Below are 18,333 nucleotides of genomic sequence, written 5' to 3'. Positions count from 1 at the left end.
GTTTCTTGCAGTGCAAGAAATGCGAGGTGCAAGAAAGTGGGAGAAAGTGCAGGAAATGTGTGCCATCTAGCCATGAAAAGTATTTACAGCGGCGGGACATTTTTTTCTAACGCCGTGCATTTCTTGCAGGTCAAAATACCCGAAAAAAACACTTTCTTGCAGTTATTTCTTGCGGGAATGGTACCAATGCGGGGTGCAAGAAATTGTGACAAATGTGCGCCATCTAGCCCAGCGCTGTATGACATATTTACAGCGGTGGGACGTACTTTCTCCCACCTCACATTTCTCCCAGGTCAAAATATTCCTCTGCAAAAAAATACATTTTTCCCCCTTATTTCTTGCAAGTGGGGTGCAAGAAACTGGGAGAAAGTGTAACAAATATGCGCCATCTAGCCCAGCGCCGTGTGAACTATTTACATCGGCTGGACGTAGTTTCTCCCACCTTGCATTTCTCCCAGGTCAAAATATCCCCCTGCAAAAAAGAAGCACTTTCTCCCCCTTATTTCTTACTAGTGGGGTGCAAGAAACTGCGAGAAGGTGTGACAAATATGCGCCATCTAGCCCCCCGTTCTACAAACTATTTACAGCTGCGGGTCGTAGTTTCTCCCACCTCACATTTCTCCCAGGTCAAAATATTCCCCTGCAAGAAACCACTTTCTCCCCCTTATTTCTTGCACTTGGTGGTATCCTCTTACACCCTCAAGCACTACGAATTCTCTCCTCCAATAAAAAACCCTACCAAACCCGGAAGAATAACACAGCCAACAAAAATCGGTCAATTATTTCCACCCTCATTCTTCTCCTGCCTGCCGAACCGTTAATTAATCAATTAATTAATTAATTAATTAATCCTTAATCGTCATCATGTCCAGCATGCTCAAGCTGGAGACGGAGGACGGGGTGTTGGTCGACGTGGGCGTGGAGGTCATCCAATGCTCGCACACGATCCGCTTGATGCTCGAGGACTTGGGGTGTGGAGAGGAAATCGATGAGAACGAGGTTATCGTCATCCCCCTGCCCAGAGTCTGCTCGGCCATCCTGCATAAAATCATCGCCTGGGCGAAACATCATGACGTGAGTGATAAGTACTAATTTTGGGTTTGCGACATAGTTAAAATATTTGTTAGCTAAGAAATTTGTGATTTGCGCCATAGTATAATTATTTAGTACGATTTCGTACACAAGAAATTTGCCATTTGCGCCCTAGTTAAAATATTTTATTTGATTTCACAGACAAGAAATTTGCCATTTGCGCCATAGTTAAAATTTTCCTATAATCGCTGACACGCCTTTAGCACGTGTCATCGATTAAGGAAAAATAGTGCAGATGAGATGTTTTGGTTGTAAAACACCCAAAAAATTGAGGTTATTTAAAAAAAATAGATTAACTCCTGATTCTTCAAAAGTTAGTCAAAGTAAAAATAAAATCTCGAAAAATTCCAAGATTTTTTACAACTTTGACCTTTAATTCCTCTCGAATTGGGAAACGTTCCTCCAATTAATCCAATTTTTTGGTTGATCTTTAACCCCAAAAAATCTTATCCGTATTTACATATTTATTAACGGATAACACGTGGTTCAGTTAAGTGCGAATGTATGTATGCATGCAGGATGACCCACCCCCTCTCGAGGACATTTACGGAAACCACGTCCCCCCCGAGTTGGACGAGTGGGATGCCGAGTTTCTCAATTTGGATGAGCAAACGCTCCTGGATTTGGCCATGGTAGGGACTAAAAATTGCTTAAAAAATGTACTACTTTTTCAAAAAATGTGTCATAATTTGTGGGAACAATTAGGCCGCCATCTTCCTCGACATTCCCGACCTGCTCAAGACCATTGCCCAGGTCATGCTCAACATTATGGAGGCGAGAAGCCCGGAGCATATCTTGCAGCTGCTCAACTCCGTTAATGGCCTGTAAATCAGCAAGCAACATTCATGACTAATTCATTCCAATGAAATAAATTTAATCTGTGTGCAGATCAAATCTTTAAAAAAATTCATCCATTTTTACTTCAAAAAGCCTCAAATTCATCACTTTATAGCTCACAAACAGAACGGAAATTTAGCTCAAATTTACCAATTTTTACTTAAAAAGCATGCAAGTTTAAGTCATAGTCAAATTCATCAATTCTTACTTCACCAAAGGATGGAAATAGAACTCAAATCTATCAATTTTTGCTTCAAAGACAGCATGGAAATTTAGCTCAAGTTAGTCAGTTTTTACTTCAAAAATCCACAATCCACAAGCCTAATTTAGCCCGAGTCAGGTTGTTATTAATAATTGAGACACCAAATTTTATTTTTCCTCAAATTTTCCTCATCTTCATCAAATTTGATTCTTAATTTTACATATTCTAAATACGTCTACGCAAATTTTAAAATCGACTGAACAAGTTTTACAAACGTGATCGATTTACACACAGACAGACAACCGTGACAGATACGTAGGCCCTGAGTCGGGCTAAGAGGCATGGTAATTCATCAATTTTACTTAAAAGAACCTAAAATTGATCAATTTTTACTCAAAAAAGCGTGCAAATTTAATGCAAAATCCATCAAATAAATGCATCCTCATCTCATTTTTCATCCCATAACGGAACCCTGAAGCTCCTCCCCCCCTTCGTCCCCATCTCGCAACATTACCCCTCACCCGTCCCCCATCACCTTCTCATCTCCCTTCATTCTTTACCTAGCATAAAAAAACCTTTAGCCACAATTTGTGTCCAGGAAAACGTGCCAATTTTCATGCTACTTAATTCTGAATCAGCCAACCAACAATCATTTAAATATTATTACTCACAGGAAGCATATCACACGAGAAAAACTATTAATTCATCGTCCCTAAAAACCAATTCAATTCAATGTCAATACTAAAATTTTATCACCACCACACAATATTTTTCATGCCCCATTGTCCCACCACCAAATTACATACACAGGAAAACCATCACGTCTTATCATAAATAACTGCTTATCTATCCCTCAATTTCAATTCTCACTCAACCAAAAAAATCAATAATTCATTCATTTTTTTCGAATTTTACCCATAAACAAACCAAAAAATCACAATTCATTCCTTAAAAAAAAAACAACCCCACGACACGTTCCATTTTCATAAAATAAAAAATCCTCCAAAAAAATGGGGACCTCGTAAAAAAATATTTTTTCACTTCACCATTGTCCCACGAACAATGGAGAACAAAGGAAATTAAAGTTGCGAAAAGGCGACAAAGACTCCCTATTTTATTTTATATTCGTCCTGACAAAATTATTACGGGGCAGGCAGGAAATAAAGTTGTTCTATAGTTGCAAAAAATTCGCGAAATTAGGCACACTTGCGGAAAGAAGGGGGACGAATTAATAGTAGCTCTTAGTTTTTCAGAAATTCTAACAAATTTTGGGGAACATTCCCGAAATTAGGGACACTTGAAGGGGCACGAATTAGTAACTCTTAAGTTTTCGGAAATTCTAACAAATTTTGGGGAACATTTACGTCCCCCGTAAAAAAATAGAAAAATGGGGAACGAAAAGGAAACCCCGTTCGTGACGGCGTTTCTCTTAATGTTGAAATTGTTTAATTATCCACTTCCTGGAAATATTGGGGACCTTTTTTCCCTCTGCCAACGCCTCAGTCACACCATGCACCTCTCCTCCTACTCACTCGACATGATCATGGACCACAATCCGAGATCGTACAAATCGGGAAATAGTGATCATCGGAACACCTACGATTTCATCATTGGTAACGAGTAATTTTTTGCAAATTTCTATATTGACCTTATTTTCGTACAATTTTTTTTGGAAAATGATGCCTTTTTGTCCTTACATAAATTTGTCTAGTAAGTTGTCGACCTTTTTATTTCGCAAAATTACTTTTTTGCAAATCTTATTCGCAAAGTTAGCATGACCTGAGAAAGTATTGCATATGTACCTCCCAAATTTGATACTTTTGTGATAGTTTTGTTAGAAAAGATGCCTTTTTGTGACCAAATTTATCTAGTAAATTATTATCCACGTGTTCTTATTTCGCACAATTATTTTCGCAAATTATTTTCTACATGAATTAGACATGAGTTTGTCCATCCTGTTGCAAATTTATATGCATAATTAGCTATGTACATATTTCTCCCATGTAGTTGGCGGTGGTACGGCTGGTTCTCTAGTCGCTACAAGATTACTGGATACTAAAAACAAGTATAAAGTATGAAATTTTGCACAATTATTTTTTGCACAATTATTAATATAAGGATAAGCCTATAAAAAATTTTACGACTAAATTTAGATCTTGATACTCGAAGCTGGCTCGGAACCCACGTGGCTGACGCATTCCCCATTTTTCAACCTGTTCAACTGGAACAACAACGACACGACGTGGGGCTACTACTCATCCCCACAGAAAGGGGCCTGCATCGCGTGTCGCAAAAAGGTCAGCGTCTTATTAGCCATAATTCTAAATTGCCAGGGTTCCTAACACAATTTGGAAAATCATGTCACAGTTTGAAAATCGCAATGTGATTTTATGATTTCTGTGAAATATGTGATTTGTGGGATTTCTGTGATCTGCTTTCGTAAAATGGGTCAATCTTCTATAGTCTGCATTTTAAGACGAGCTTGATGTTCTGATCTGCCCAAAATTCAGCCCATTTTTTGACCAACTTTCATCTTTAACATAAAAATAAAATCCAAAATGCAACTTTATTCTAATCCGTATCGTCATAGAATCAATTTTTTTTAATTGTTTCACTTTCTCACCAGTAATATCTCAGGTTTGGCGAATAAATAACAGAAAAATCACGACTAAATCACACCGTATGATTATCACAGCTCAAAAAACCCTTGTTCAAAAGCCCCAGTTTTTGAATCGGCATTTTAATTTATTTTTAAATGTCGATATACCATGTCAATTTCTCACAAAAAAACACATCCCAATTTATCCCATTTTAACCACCACCTCATTAAATACAAACCCTGGCTGCTCTCTCATAAAAAAACATGCCAATTTCTCACAAAAAAACACACCCCAATTTAACCACCACCTCATTATTGCAAACCCTGTCTCATTAAAAAATTGCTCTCTCTTCTCCACAGAAAGTGAAATACGTCCAAGGCAAAGCGTTAGGCGGAACGATGAACGTGGGCTGGAATGTGAGACAAACACAATGCTCGACAAAATTTCTCGTTACGCAATCCCATTGTCCCAACCGAGAACAATGCCTCTCTCTTTTCAGGTTTACAGCAGAGGAAACCCTCTCGACTACGCCGCCTGGGTCGAAGCCACCGGAGATTCGTCATGGAGCTATGAAAAATCTATTAAATGGTTCAAAAAGACGGAAAATTATCGGGGGAAATTCGACGATTTTTGTAAATTCTTAATGTTTCTCAAAATTTCTAGCAGCATATGTGTGTAATGATGACTCATCGCCAAAATCAGCAGATTTTTTAATCATTCCTTCTCAGCTTTGAGAATTTATTTTAAAATTTTGGACGACAAACTTGTAGAGCAGAGGGAGTTGCCAACTTTTTTAAAATGTACACTCCAGATTTTGACACTTTTTGGCTGAGGAGATCTCAAGTTTAAGAAGCCTTTAGAAAAATTGGAACGCGTCGAAAAAACTTCACGCCATTCCATCAATCAACTCACTGACTGCAAATTTGTCGTCCAGAATTTTAAAATAAATTCTCAGCCCCGAGAAATGATTAAAAATGTGCTGAGTTTGATGATTCAGTAGAATTTATTTTAAAATTCTGAAACAACAAAAATTTGCAGTTGATTATTTGAACGGCGCAGAGCTTTTAAAGCAGTTTCGGCAAGTTTCAATTTTTTTGAAGGCTTCCTAGGCGATCTCCTCCTTCAAAAACTTTCAAAATCTGGAGTGTACATTTAAAAAAAGTTGACAACTCTCTCTGCTCTACAAGTTTGTCGTCCAAAATTTTGAAATAAATTCCCGGAGGGTAGAAATGATTAAAAATATGTCTAATTTGGTGATGAGTCACAGTGGTGGCAGAAACAGGGAATCAGGGGGACATTATCCCCCCAGAAGTTCAGCTAATTATTATCTTGTTAATAAGCCCCTTCTCTTCCCATCTCAAAATGCTAAAATCCCAACATGTCCCCCAACTTCCGCCGCCACTGATAAATAAATCACCCAATCCTACGCTAATAACAATTGCTTGTCTCCTCAGCGTCGCACGGATACTCGCAGACGAGCACGATCAAAGTGACCGCGCAGGGAATTCAGCCCCTCGTCAAGGAATGGTTGGAGGGGGCGACCCACCTCAAACTTAACACCACCGACCCAAACGATTATCAGACCCAAAGTTGGTCAAAATTTTCAAATTTTAAATTACTTTTTTGAAATAATTTTTTTCATGAATATTTCCATGCAACATTTTCATATAGCATTTTCACCCGTGGAAGTCACAATTTATGATGGAAAAAGACAAACCACTTACGAAAGTAAAACAAATCTTTAATTAGAGTTGGACAGGAAATTTATGCGGGTATAAATTTCCAGAAAAATTTCTGGAAATTTATCCACGCCAAAAAATCCTGGCCAACTAGTCAACTAAATGTCACGCTTTTTCCCCATGAAAACCAACTCTCAATCTTTTTAGGTCTCTTGAAGAAGGAAATTTGGCGAAAAAACTTGAAAATTACGCGATTCGCGCAAGTCAACAAGGTAAAGAATAGCGTTGCCCCGGGTACCGGGTAGTTACCCGGTACCCGGCATACCCGGCCTGTTTTGCGATACCCGGTACCCGGCCGGGTAGACTTTACTACCCGGTCTACCCGGCCGGGAAATTTAAATGTTCAATTTTTTGCAAAACCTTACAAAAAAATTATAATCCGATGAATTTCATTTTTGTCCTTGGTGTAAAATAATATATTTTGAAAAAATGCGTACAAACTAGGTAAATTCTTGGGTGGAAATTATTATCCAGATATTAAAATTACTTTGGGGGCGCACTGACGTCAACCCTTGCATATCTCCCAGATTAAGCATGGCAACATAACTGGGGCGATGTTGTGCGAAATTTGAGACATTTCTCAAAGCTTTCGCTAGAAAACCATTGGTTTTGCAAATTTGTCCAGCAATCAAACTCACCCTCCCTAATATCAGCAAAAAATAGTTAAAAAATCCATAAAAACAAGATCAAAATGGGCGTCTTTAATAGATCTGCGAGAGTTTCAAAGTGATATTTTGCGACTGCCCTCATGAAACAAATTTTTTAAGCTGCACAAGTTTGCTAAATGGGTGGCGATGATTAATAACACATTGTCGTGAGTACGCTCAGTCTGTCATCTGTACTTTATATTTGTTTTCAACTTGCAACTTTTTAAAACTGGTAAAAGTGTTGCAAATTCTTGAGAAAAGTAGAATAACTCCGTTTATTTTTAATATATAAATATTACCCGGTACCCGGCCGGGTAGCCGGGTACCCGGCGAACATTTTAGGCCGAGTACCGGGTAGCCGGGTACCGGGTAGTAGCACTACCCGGGGCAACCCTAGTAAAGAAATTACAAAAACTTACAAAATTTCGAAATCAATTTTTTCAAATTCTAACAGACAACTTAAAAAAATTAAAAATAGCCAAATAAATTTTATTTTTATTTTTTAATTCGAACAAACCGTCTTTCACAAGTTAAAAATGTTCAAAATTTTCTATTTCTTTTGTTTAATTCTAATAAATCGTCTTTTACAATATATCAAACACTTACAAAATTTCGAAATCCAAATTTCCTAATTTCTAATTTTTTAAAAACAGATCGTGTTTGACTCTAAGCACTACGCGAAAGGCGTCATTTACCGGAGGAACCATCAAGACATCGAAGTCCACGCGAATAAAGAGGTCATCCTCGCCGCCGGCGTCTTCAACACGCCCAAACTCCTCATGCTCTCCGGCATCGGACCTTCCCAACATCTCAGAGACATCGGAGTAAGCTTTTTCATAAATCGAAAATTTGCTAATTTTTCTTCAGAAACTTTTGCCCAGAAAAAAACTGTAAAATTTAGTTTTGGAAACAAATGTATACTTACATATGCAGGAAAATTCTAGACAAAAAAATCCAAATTTCTTACACACAAAAATCCTGTTCATAAAATTTTGGGTAGAATTCTTACAATTTGTCTTAACAAATTGTTCTTTGGAAACAAGTACATTTTACTGTTTAAAAATTCAGGAAAATTCTAAACAAAAATGTGTAAATTTTGCGCATCTCGATTATCGCATTCAAATTGCCAATTTATTACACAAAAATCATGTACATTTTACTCTACAAGTTTTATCTACCTATATTTCTTACACGGAAAAATTTGCAAATTTCCACCTTCACTTCGATCTTGATACAATTTTGCAAACTTTTCTTTACACACCAGGCTCCCTTAAAAACAAAATTCCCCAAATATTTACATAACTTGTACAGAAAACTATATGAAAAATTTCATTTTCTTTCTAGATCAAAGTGAAAAAAAATCTGGAACACGTCGGCCAAAACTTGGCGGATCAGCCGACCACTTTTTTCGGTCCGGTCACCGTCGTCCACGACAAGACGTTTCTCCCCCGGCGGAACTTGACCTACTCGACCATCATCCAATATTACGTCAACCAGTCCGGGATCCTGGGGTGGGACATGCTATCCGGGCTGGGGTATTACTCCACGCCGTCCTCTCAGGTAGGGTCGCAATGTTTCGGTTTGTTTCAAAATTTTTGTTTTTGTCGCAAACCGAAACAAAACAATAAAACCAACCGGTTGTTTTTTTGAATGGTTTGTTTTGTTTTGTTTATATAAAATAAACAAACTGAAACAAAAATAAACAAAAAATGCTAAGTTTTTGTATCTAAAAAAATAAAAACAAAACAAATATTTGCTTAGTATATTTTGGGTAGCCGGTTTTTGTTTGTTTATCACAATTTTGTTTCGGTTCGTTTTGTTTATTTCCTAAAAAAAATAAACAAAATAAACAAAAAATGCTAAAATTTTGTATTAAAAAAATAAATAAAAACAAAACAAATATTTCCTTAGTATGTTTTGGGTAGCCGGTTTTTGTTTTGTTTATCACAATTTTGTTTCGGTTCGTTTTGTTTATTTCCTACAAACAAATCGTAAACAAAAATAAACAAAATGAACACTAAACAATAATCATTGCGACCCTTACTTCCAGTCCCCCGACCACCCCAACATCGCCGTCACCCTGATGCCCATGGGGGTGGACCCGGACACGCACAAAGTCGTCAACACGGCCCTCTCCATGAAGCACGGCTACATGGAAAAATTCCTGCGTGACCATAAAGACAATGACGCCGTGTGGTTGGCCGTCACCCTGGCGAGGCCGGCGTCCAGGGGGAGCGTTCGTCTTAAGAATGACGACCCCCACTCGCATCCGGTCATCGATCCGAATTATTTCATGGAGAAGGAAGATGTCACCAATATAGCGGAAGGTGTGTAAAGGGACAGATTTTTTTTGCATTTTTTTGGAATTTGGTGAATTTGAGGAGGAACTTTGCGAAATTATTTTCTAAAGGGAACGTATCTGAGGAGATTTGTATACCTGTTTTTTATACAGATTTTTATAATTTCGCGAATTTGAGGTACCTAACTTTGCGAAATTATTTACCAAAGGGAACAGATCTTGGTAGATTTTTAGATGGTTTTTTAGCATTTTTTTATGATTTCGAAAATTTGAGGAACTTAACTTTGCGAAATTATTTACCCAAGGGAATGTATCTGAGCAGATTTTTAAAATTTTTTTCTTGTATTTTTTTTTTTGAATTATAAAAATTTGAGGAGCTTAACTTTGCAAAATTATTTACCAGAGGGAATGTATCTGAGCAGTTTTTTGGATATGTTTTTCATTTTTTCATAATTTCGGGAATTCGAGGATCTTAACTTTGTGAAATTATTTACCAAAGGGAACCCTCACTGCTCTGATTTTTTAAATATACAACTCTTTTTTTGCATTATTTCCAATTTCGCGAATTTGAGAAACATTTTTGAAAAATCAAAGTTCTCAGAAGATTTCCCAAAATTTAAGAAATTCAAAAACAATAAATTCTTCTCAAATTGTAAATCCATTTTTATCTTAAATTATTCCAATTTTTTTTACACAGGGATGACATTAGTTCAAAGCTTAACGAACACACCGCAATGGTCGCAGGTGGATGCGAAACTGGTCGACACGCAATTTCCTGGCTGCGAAAAATTCAAGCTCAAAAGTCTCCCGTACTATGAATGCGTCGCACAACATTTTACCCTCTCCATAGGAAATATTGGTCAGTTTTTAAAAAAATTCATAAAAACCGTAATTTACTTCAAATATTTCAAATGTGCAAAATTTTTGCAAAAATTTTTGCAAAAATCAGAACATTAATTGAAGCCATTTTACCCTTCAAAAAATTTGACCATTCAACTTAACCAAGGACTCAATGAGTTATCCCTAAAATCCTTAAAATCATCACATTTTTAGCCATTTCTTTTGCTCTGGGAATTTATTTTAAAATTCTGAAGAATAATTTTGCCCTCAGTGAGTTGATTGATCGAATGGCGTCGAGTTTTTTGAGCCAGTTTCGACGAGGTCCAATTTTTCTGAAGGCTTCTTAACCTTGAGATCTCCTCCTTCAAATAGTGTCAAAATCTGGAGTGCTTATTTTCAAAAAATTGGGAACGACCTGCTCCACAAACTTTCAGAATTTTAAAATAAATTCCCAGACCCGAGAAATAATTAAAAATGTGCTAATTTTTCCAATTTTGTCAAAGAATCGTCAAGTCCTACATTAGCCATCTAAAAAAGTCATAAATTCAATATTTTTTTTACTATTTTTGACTTTTTTTAAACAAATTATTCTCAAAATCCAGGAGGAACTTGTCGCATGGGGAAAACAGCGGAGGATTCCGTCGTCAATTCTAAACTACTGTGAGGAGTTTCATAATTTCAAAATTTATAAAAAATTTCATAATTTCAATTTTATAAAAAAATCACATTTTCAAATTTTATATTTTTTCTAAATTTCTCCAGTGTTCATAAAGTGAAACGTCTCCGCATCGTGGACGCGTCAGTGGTGCCCACGCTTCCGAACGGGGGCACTGGAACGGCCGTCATGATGATAGCGGAACGTGCCGCGGACATGATCACGGACAAATGGACGCATGAAGTCGCCCGGCATCGGGATAAGAGCGACTCCGGTTCGGATGAGTGAAAAGGAGCTGAAAATTTTAACAATTTTACAAAATTTAATTAAAATTTTACTAATTTTAACCTTTAAACATTAATTAAATAAAATTTTGGGCATAAAAAAAGTTCTCATTTTTCTTTACTTGGTATGAAATTATTGTAATTTTATTGTTTTTTTTGCGAATTTTTGCGTAATGAAGCACTTTAGCATTGTACAATTACTAAATTTGCTGCACAAATATTTTCATGAAAAAACATCACCAATTAAATAATTACTGATGTTTTCATTAAAAATTCAAAAACATGTAAAGAGTTAAAATATGTAGGAAAAACCCAGGTCATATTTTGTCCAAATTTTTTTGCAACAATAATTAATTTCATGAAAAAGTCCTGTTATCCAGTTGACCTGTAACGTTATGAAAAACTTGGATTCAAAAGTCCTTAATTCCACCCTGGCTCCACAATATTTGCGAGTTTGTCACTGCCCAAAGAAACCGTGCCACAATTTACCCACAGCCGGGTAACGTTTGGGAATGGACCAAGCACGGTCTAATTGACCAGGGGAAAGTCGTAATTTTGGGACCAGGGTTCGGAAAAACCCAGGGTTTTAATCAAAAATTATGAAACCCTTGCGTTTTAATGGGTTTTACCATGTTAATTGGGTTTTATTAGGTTTTAAGTAATCACTTAGCAAAAATAATTCGGAATTTGTATCTATTCTGAAATTATTTTTGTTCTATAACACTTGAAATCTGTTATTCTATAGGATGGAGTCAATTGTTGATTTGTTCCGGATTTTCATATATTAGACTAGTAACGAAATAAACTGCTTAAGTGAAGATAAGGTAACTTAAGATAACGTCTTCTTACACATAGGATATGTATTTGACCTTTAGAATGTAGTTTTAAGGTAAAATTCAATTAAAACCCTATAAAACCTATTAAAACCCAAATAAAACTCACTTAACATGGTAAAACCCAGTGGGTTTTATTCATTTACAACCCATTAAAACCCATTAAAACCCAACCCATTAAAACCCAGGTCGGAATACCCTGTTTGGGACAAGACCCGTACCATGGTCCAAATCAAGCACATGGCCTCTGCTTCAGTGTACAAAAGGGCGTCCCTCCCCCTCCAAGTTTGGTTAACATGTTCAAAGAACTGGGAACTGACATCAATGGATTTGTTCACCCACAACATGGCTATTTAATTGGATGGGCTGAACAAGGCAGTGGCGCAATTAGCATATAGGCAAGGTAGGCAAGAACTAGGGGCCCCGCGACATCAAGGGGCCCCCACGTCTGCTAACCATACATAATTTACTAGTTTAAACAATTTTATTAATGAAAGAAATTCCTGATCGACAAATTTAATTGGTCTTAAACTTTTCATTGTTTCAAGTTATATGGTATTTTTTCAAAATTAATATGTGTATGTTTGAAGTTTAAAATCTAATGGTTATCAAATACCTAATGCAGATTTTTGACAAATTTTATGCAAAAAAAAAATATTTGAAACATAATTTTAAAACGTTTAATCAGCTTCTGTAGCCAAAATCTGCATATTTCGTTTCGAATTTTGGAATCTAAAAAAATTTATCTTAAATGGTAAAGTGCAAAAGTGTGACACATAAACACAAAACTTTTTTGTTCATTTGCCTAAGGGCCCCCAAAATATAGTTGCGCCACTGGAACAAGGTACATATATAGACAGATACATCAACGAATGATCTATGTATGCCCTTAATGCACATGTATTTCGTTTAATTTTCATTGCTGATCTCCTTCTTTAATTCATTTGAAGGGGTCTTGCTTCTTACTGTTGAGTCTGGAAAGGCCAACTCCCACAAAGACAAAGGCTGGGAGAAAGTAACAGACGCCGTGATTTCTTGGATCTCAGCTCTGTTGTGTTCTTACTTTGGGGGGCGTGGCGTATGCACAGAAAAAAGCTGAATTTGTTGACAAGGTTAATATTATAATTAATTTCATACTTGAGCAGAGCTAATCTAGTTTTTCGTGATAATTAGAAACGACACTACATCCTTCAAACTGTATGTACATCCATCTCCACTTTCTGCATATTGAGCTATATGTGCATATTTACATGTAGCTCAAAATATGCGCAAAATATGTAGGGTTCATTTCTGCATTTCGCAGGTGCACACATATTTTGTCCAAATTTTTGCAACAATAATTAATTTCATGAAAAAGTCCCATCATCCAGTTAACCAGTAACGCCATGAAAATGTTGGAATCAAAGCGTTCTTAATTCCATCCTGGCTCAACAATCTTTTACATATGTACATACATATAGCTCAAAATGTGTGCAAAAATGGCATCTTTAGTGCGAAAATAGGGTCCATTTCTCCTCCTCGCACATGTTCACACATGTTTTTTCGAAATTTTTGCAACAATAATTAATTTCATGAAAAAGTCCCATCATCCAGTTAACCAGTAACGCCATGAAAATGTTGGAATCAAAGCGTTCCTGATTCCATCCTGGCTCAACAATTTTTTACATATGTATGTATGCATAGCTCAAAATGTGTGCAAAAATAGCGTCCTTTATGCGAAAGTAGGTTCATTCTCCTCCTGGCAGGTGCACTTGCTTCCCTGATAAGGAAACAAACACGTGATGGCGTCCCTTCGTTCCAGGCTTGGCTTGCATTCCTTCTTCTTCTTCTTCTTCTTCGTTCCCCGAAATTTTGCTCACTTATCGCAGCGACGTCGTCCAAACCAGTTCATATTTTTTTCGTCCCTCAAAATTTCCTGTTTTTGGTCATCAGAAATAAATTATTCTCTTAAGTTTCCAAAAAGTTGTCCACGGCGAGAGAGAAGTAAGGTAAGTGTAATTGTAGTAACAGAATTTACCAAATATTGCCAAAAACTGGGATAAAAATAATTCGCAAAAATTACACTGTGCAAAATAAAGTTTGGTTTTAAAGAGCAATAATAAGTTCCCGTTTTTTTAAAGGTTTTTACCATCAAATTAGTAACCTCGTAAACTAAAATATTGTAAAGTTTGCTCATTTTAAAAGTAGTTCCTCATTTTTAACCGATTTTGACGCTCAAATAAGTAATCGTAAACTAAAATATTGACGCATTTCACGCAGGCGTTTGCAAACTTGTAAAATCCGTTAGCTCCGTAAACTTTTACAAAGTTTTGGTCATATTTCGAAGGAAAATTAGCTTCCAAAATTGTATAAACTTGTTTTGAGCAAGGGCGTCTCCTTATTTTTGTAAAAATATGGTACAAACTCAGGAATTTTACAAGGTTTACAATGACTGCGTGAATTGTCTCGCTGATTTTTTTATAAAGAATGCATTCACGAAGGACTTGGTAACCTTGTGAAAACTAATTTTTAAGTCTTTTTAACCTCAATTAATTAATTTCTTAAACTAAAATGTGACAAAATGTGTTCTTTTTTTCAGCCAACCACGTGGCATCATGGAGCAACATCCTCCAAATCTGCCCCCGTACGCGGTCTACCTCCCCGATCAGAACGTCCCCTACCCCCCCAACGTCCCCTGTCCCCCGAACATGGTCAACTGCCCCCCGAACATGGTCACCTACCCACCCAACGTCCCCTGTCCCCCGAACGTGGTCACTTACCCCCCGCCGAACGTCGTTCCATACCCGGAGAACGTTACCAACTACCCAGCGAATTACCCCCCGAACGTCGCCACATTTCCCCCGAACGCCACATTTCCCCCGAACGTCACATACCCAGAGAACGGCGAGAACGGCGTCACCTACCCCTCGAACATAACTTACTTCCCGGTCATTCCACCTCCACCGGACGTCAATTCCTCCCCAGAAAGTCAGCCGGAGAACGTCACCTACCCACAGAACGGGGCCACTTACCCGAAGATAACCTACATTCCTATCATCCCATCTCAACCGGAAGTCACCGACTCTCCGGAAAATCAGTCGGAGGACGTCACATATCCGCAGAACGGCCCCACGTACCCTCCGAACATCACCTACTTCCCAGTGATCCCACCTCAACCGGAAGTCACTTCCTGTCCAGAAAATCAGTCCGAGAACGGCCCCACGTACCCCCCGAACATCACCTACTTCCCCGTCATCCCACCTCAACCGGATATCACCACCTCTCCAGAAGGTCACCCCGAGAACGGCGTCATCTACCCCCAGAACGGGGCCACCAACCCGCAGAACGTCACTTACCCCTCGAAGATAACCTACATCCCGGTAATTCCACCTCAACCGGAAGTCACCTCCTCTCCGGAAGGTCAGTCCGAGAACGTCACTTACCCCCGGAACATCACTTACCCCTCGAACATCACCTACATCCCGGTAATCCCACCTCAACCGGAAGTCACTTCCTGTCCAGAAAATCAGCCCGAGAACGTCACCTACCCCCAGAACGGGGCCACGTACCCGCAGAATGGCTCCACGTACCCCCCGAACATCACCTACTTCCCTGTCATCCCATCCGCCCCATCTCCACCGGATGTCACTTCTTCTCCGGAAAGTCGGTCGTCCTCTGACCATTCCGGAAATGGTGGGGGTGTGGATTACGTCAACCCGCCGTGGTCATTTCCTTGGTGCCAACCCGCCCCGATCCCGTATCCGGTTCCGCAACCCGCCGCACCGATTCCGCACCCGGTTCCACAACCCGGCCCGATTCCGTACCCGGTTCCACCCACCGGCCCGATTCCATACACCGCTCAACCACCCGGAGTGATCCCGTACGCCGTTCAACCACCCGTCCAGATCCCGATCTACCCGGGAATGGGCAGTTTCCCCCCCGTGATCGTGCAAGTGATGGGATGTGGACCCCCCTATCAGGCGCCGGGTTGGTCGAATCAAGGCTATTTTTTCGGCGGCGTGCCAGACAGCAATGGTGCTAGTGGTCCAAATATGGTAAGGAATTCGCAAGATTTTGCACATTTTAACGGTATTTTTTAGCATGAAATTGGCACGTTTCGTAGTAATTTACCTTTTTTACAAAATTTCCTATATTTGTCATGAAATTGAGGAATTTCCTGGTAAATTTGATAGCTTTTTGTGTGCAGTATTTTTTTAATTTGGGACCAATTTTCATATTTTTGCTCTCAAAATTTGCAATATTTTTCATAAAATTGCCACATTTTAGTAAATTTGAGACATGCTTTGTACCGTTGGAGGCATTTGATTCAAGAATTTTTGACAATTTTATAAAATAATTTGGGAACATTTTTGGTCCGAATTTCCACCATTTTTTAGTCAAAATTTCTCAAAATTTTTCATAAAATTGCCACATTTTAGTAAATTTGAGATATGCTTTGTACCGTTGGAGGCATTTGATTCAAAGATTTTTAAGTATTAAAAAAATAATTTGGGAACATTTTTTCCACATTGTTGGCCCGAATTTCCATCACTTTTAGTCAAAATTTCTCAAAATTTTTCATAAAATTGCCACATTTTAGTAAATTTGAGACATGCTTTGTACCGTTGGAAGCATTTCATACAAGGATTTTTTTAAAAATAATGTGGGAACATTGTTTCACATTGTTACCCCGAATTTCCAACATTTTTTACCCAAAATTTCCCACATTTTTCATAAAATTGGCCCCCATTTTTCTTCCCAAATTTGAGACTAATTCCCCCCCTCTATTTTCCCCAGGGGTATCCGTCCTCGCCCCCACAGCAGCAGCAGCAGGCAAATCCGTCTCGAAGCAGTCGTCGCAGTCGTAACCGAGGTCGGAAATATCGCCCCCAAAATTGCGGTTTTCAACGCTGCTGCGCCCCCCGATCCCAGTCCGGCGTCATCCTCACGCCCTTCAACCACTGCAAACTCTGCCTCAGCAATCGCGAAAATGAGAAAATCTACATGCAACACACGCTCCGGGATGAGGACGGAAAGGTATTATGCTAATTTAAATTTATTCAGACAATGGAGGTTTTACCTGTGTATGAAATTTTCACCCGACCGGGAAAAATATTTGCACATTTTTCTGCACGTTTATGTATCTATGTACATACTAGAATTTTTGTGAAGATATTAGTTTGCAGAAGAATGCGCAGATATTCTGCAGGTTGATTTTCATGGACTTCTCGCAGCGTATGCTCTCTGAATTTTGAGAAAATTAGTGTCAATCGATGGCAAATTTGATTAGTATGAAATTTGCGAAAGACAAGATCTCCCAATGGGCACGTTTGGCCGAGATATTTGCATCCAAAGAGGAGAAAATGCGATTTAAAGTCGGCAAATGTTACACTTTCCAAACTTACTGCGCGTTTTTCTCCTCTTCGGATGCAAATATCTCGTCCAAACGCGCCCATGGGGAGATCTTGTCTTTCGCAAATTTCATAATGATTAAATTTGCAATCGATTAACACTAATTTGCTCAAAATTCAGAGAGCACACGCTGGGAGACCTTCATTCTGAATGTGAACCTCAACCTGCTGAATATCTGCACAATTTTTCTGCAAATTAATGTCTGCGTAAAAATTCTAATGTGTAGATACACAAACATTCCCAAAAATGTGCGAATATTCTGCAAATTTCAAAGCTCCTTTGCTCTCAACTTTTACGGGGATAATAAATTAAATAATTTGCAGAATTTTGCGCATTCCTTGATTAAAAGTGTGCTATTTTTTGCCAATTTTCTAACAAAAATACCCTCTTTTTTCAGGTATGCTGCCCCGTCCTGCGCGAACTAGTCTGCTCAATCTGTGGCGAAACTGGCGACAACGCGCACACTTTCAAATACTGTCCCTTCAACCACGACGTCCCGATGGAACTCCGCTCCTACAATTTCGAACAGGCCCGCGCCGACGTCGCGAGATTGATGATGCCCAAAAGCCGCCGCGACCGAGGCACCCAAAGGGATCCTCCAAGCTCCCCAAGCGATGATCAAACCACTCCGGAGAAGAAGGAGCTCGGAAATTTATGAATTTATGAACTCCCGATTTTTTGAAAAAGTAGACAAATCATGAAATTGATGAATTATTAACCCCCCAAAAATCTAGATTTTTCACCGTATTTTTATAGACAAAGCTGTTGTGCCGCTGTTTTGATTTTAAGTAGTGATCAATTAATTATGCAAATTAGACACGTGACTCCTTTTTAAAAATAGAAATAGATACAATGAATTCTTGCCGCTGTTTTCGTTTTAAGTAGTGGTCAAATAATATGTATGTAATTATGCT

General features: G+C 38.4%; 3 protein-coding genes across 3 annotated transcripts; all 3 read left to right on the top strand.

Annotated features, from left to right (window-relative positions):
* Positions 1–2: 2 nt before the first annotated feature.
* On the top strand, positions 3–1,964 carry LOC110856909 (S-phase kinase-associated protein 1). Its single transcript, XM_022105497.2, has 3 exons — positions 3–1,074; positions 1,611–1,724; positions 1,798–1,964. Exons 1-3 carry the CDS (start codon positions 865–867, stop codon positions 1,918–1,920), a joined length of 447 nt encoding a protein of 148 aa, XP_021961189.1. The 5' UTR covers positions 3–864; the 3' UTR covers positions 1,921–1,964.
* A 1,554-nt stretch (positions 1,965–3,518) lies between these two features.
* Positions 3,519–11,284, top strand: LOC110856906 (L-sorbose 1-dehydrogenase). The gene is made up of 13 exons (XM_022105494.1): positions 3,519–3,744; positions 4,139–4,203; positions 4,285–4,428; positions 5,091–5,147; positions 5,231–5,363; positions 6,186–6,320; positions 6,618–6,682; positions 7,771–7,941; positions 8,462–8,677; positions 9,168–9,444; positions 10,114–10,275; positions 10,859–10,916; positions 11,019–11,284. The coding sequence occupies exons 1-13, from the start codon at positions 3,519–3,521 to the stop codon at positions 11,197–11,199; spliced, it is 1,890 nt and encodes a 629-aa protein (XP_021961186.1). The 3' UTR covers positions 11,200–11,284.
* Positions 11,285–13,950: 2,666 nt separating this feature from the next.
* LOC118437870 (adhesive plaque matrix protein-like) lies at positions 13,951–18,333 on the top strand. The gene is made up of 4 exons (XM_035857260.1): positions 13,951–14,016; positions 14,607–16,062; positions 16,805–17,044; positions 17,817–18,333. The coding sequence occupies exons 2-4, from the start codon at positions 14,623–14,625 to the stop codon at positions 18,075–18,077; spliced, it is 1,941 nt and encodes a 646-aa protein (XP_035713153.1). The 5' UTR covers positions 13,951–14,016; positions 14,607–14,622; the 3' UTR covers positions 18,078–18,333.

Source organism: Folsomia candida, unplaced genomic scaffold (assembly GCF_002217175.1).
Source record: "Folsomia candida strain VU population unplaced genomic scaffold, ASM221717v1 Fcan01_Sc017, whole genome shotgun sequence".
NCBI classification, from domain to species: domain Eukaryota; kingdom Metazoa; phylum Arthropoda; class Collembola; order Entomobryomorpha; family Isotomidae; genus Folsomia; species Folsomia candida.
Note: the sequence above shows the minus strand (reverse complement) of the source record. Positions and strands in the feature narration are given on the sequence as shown.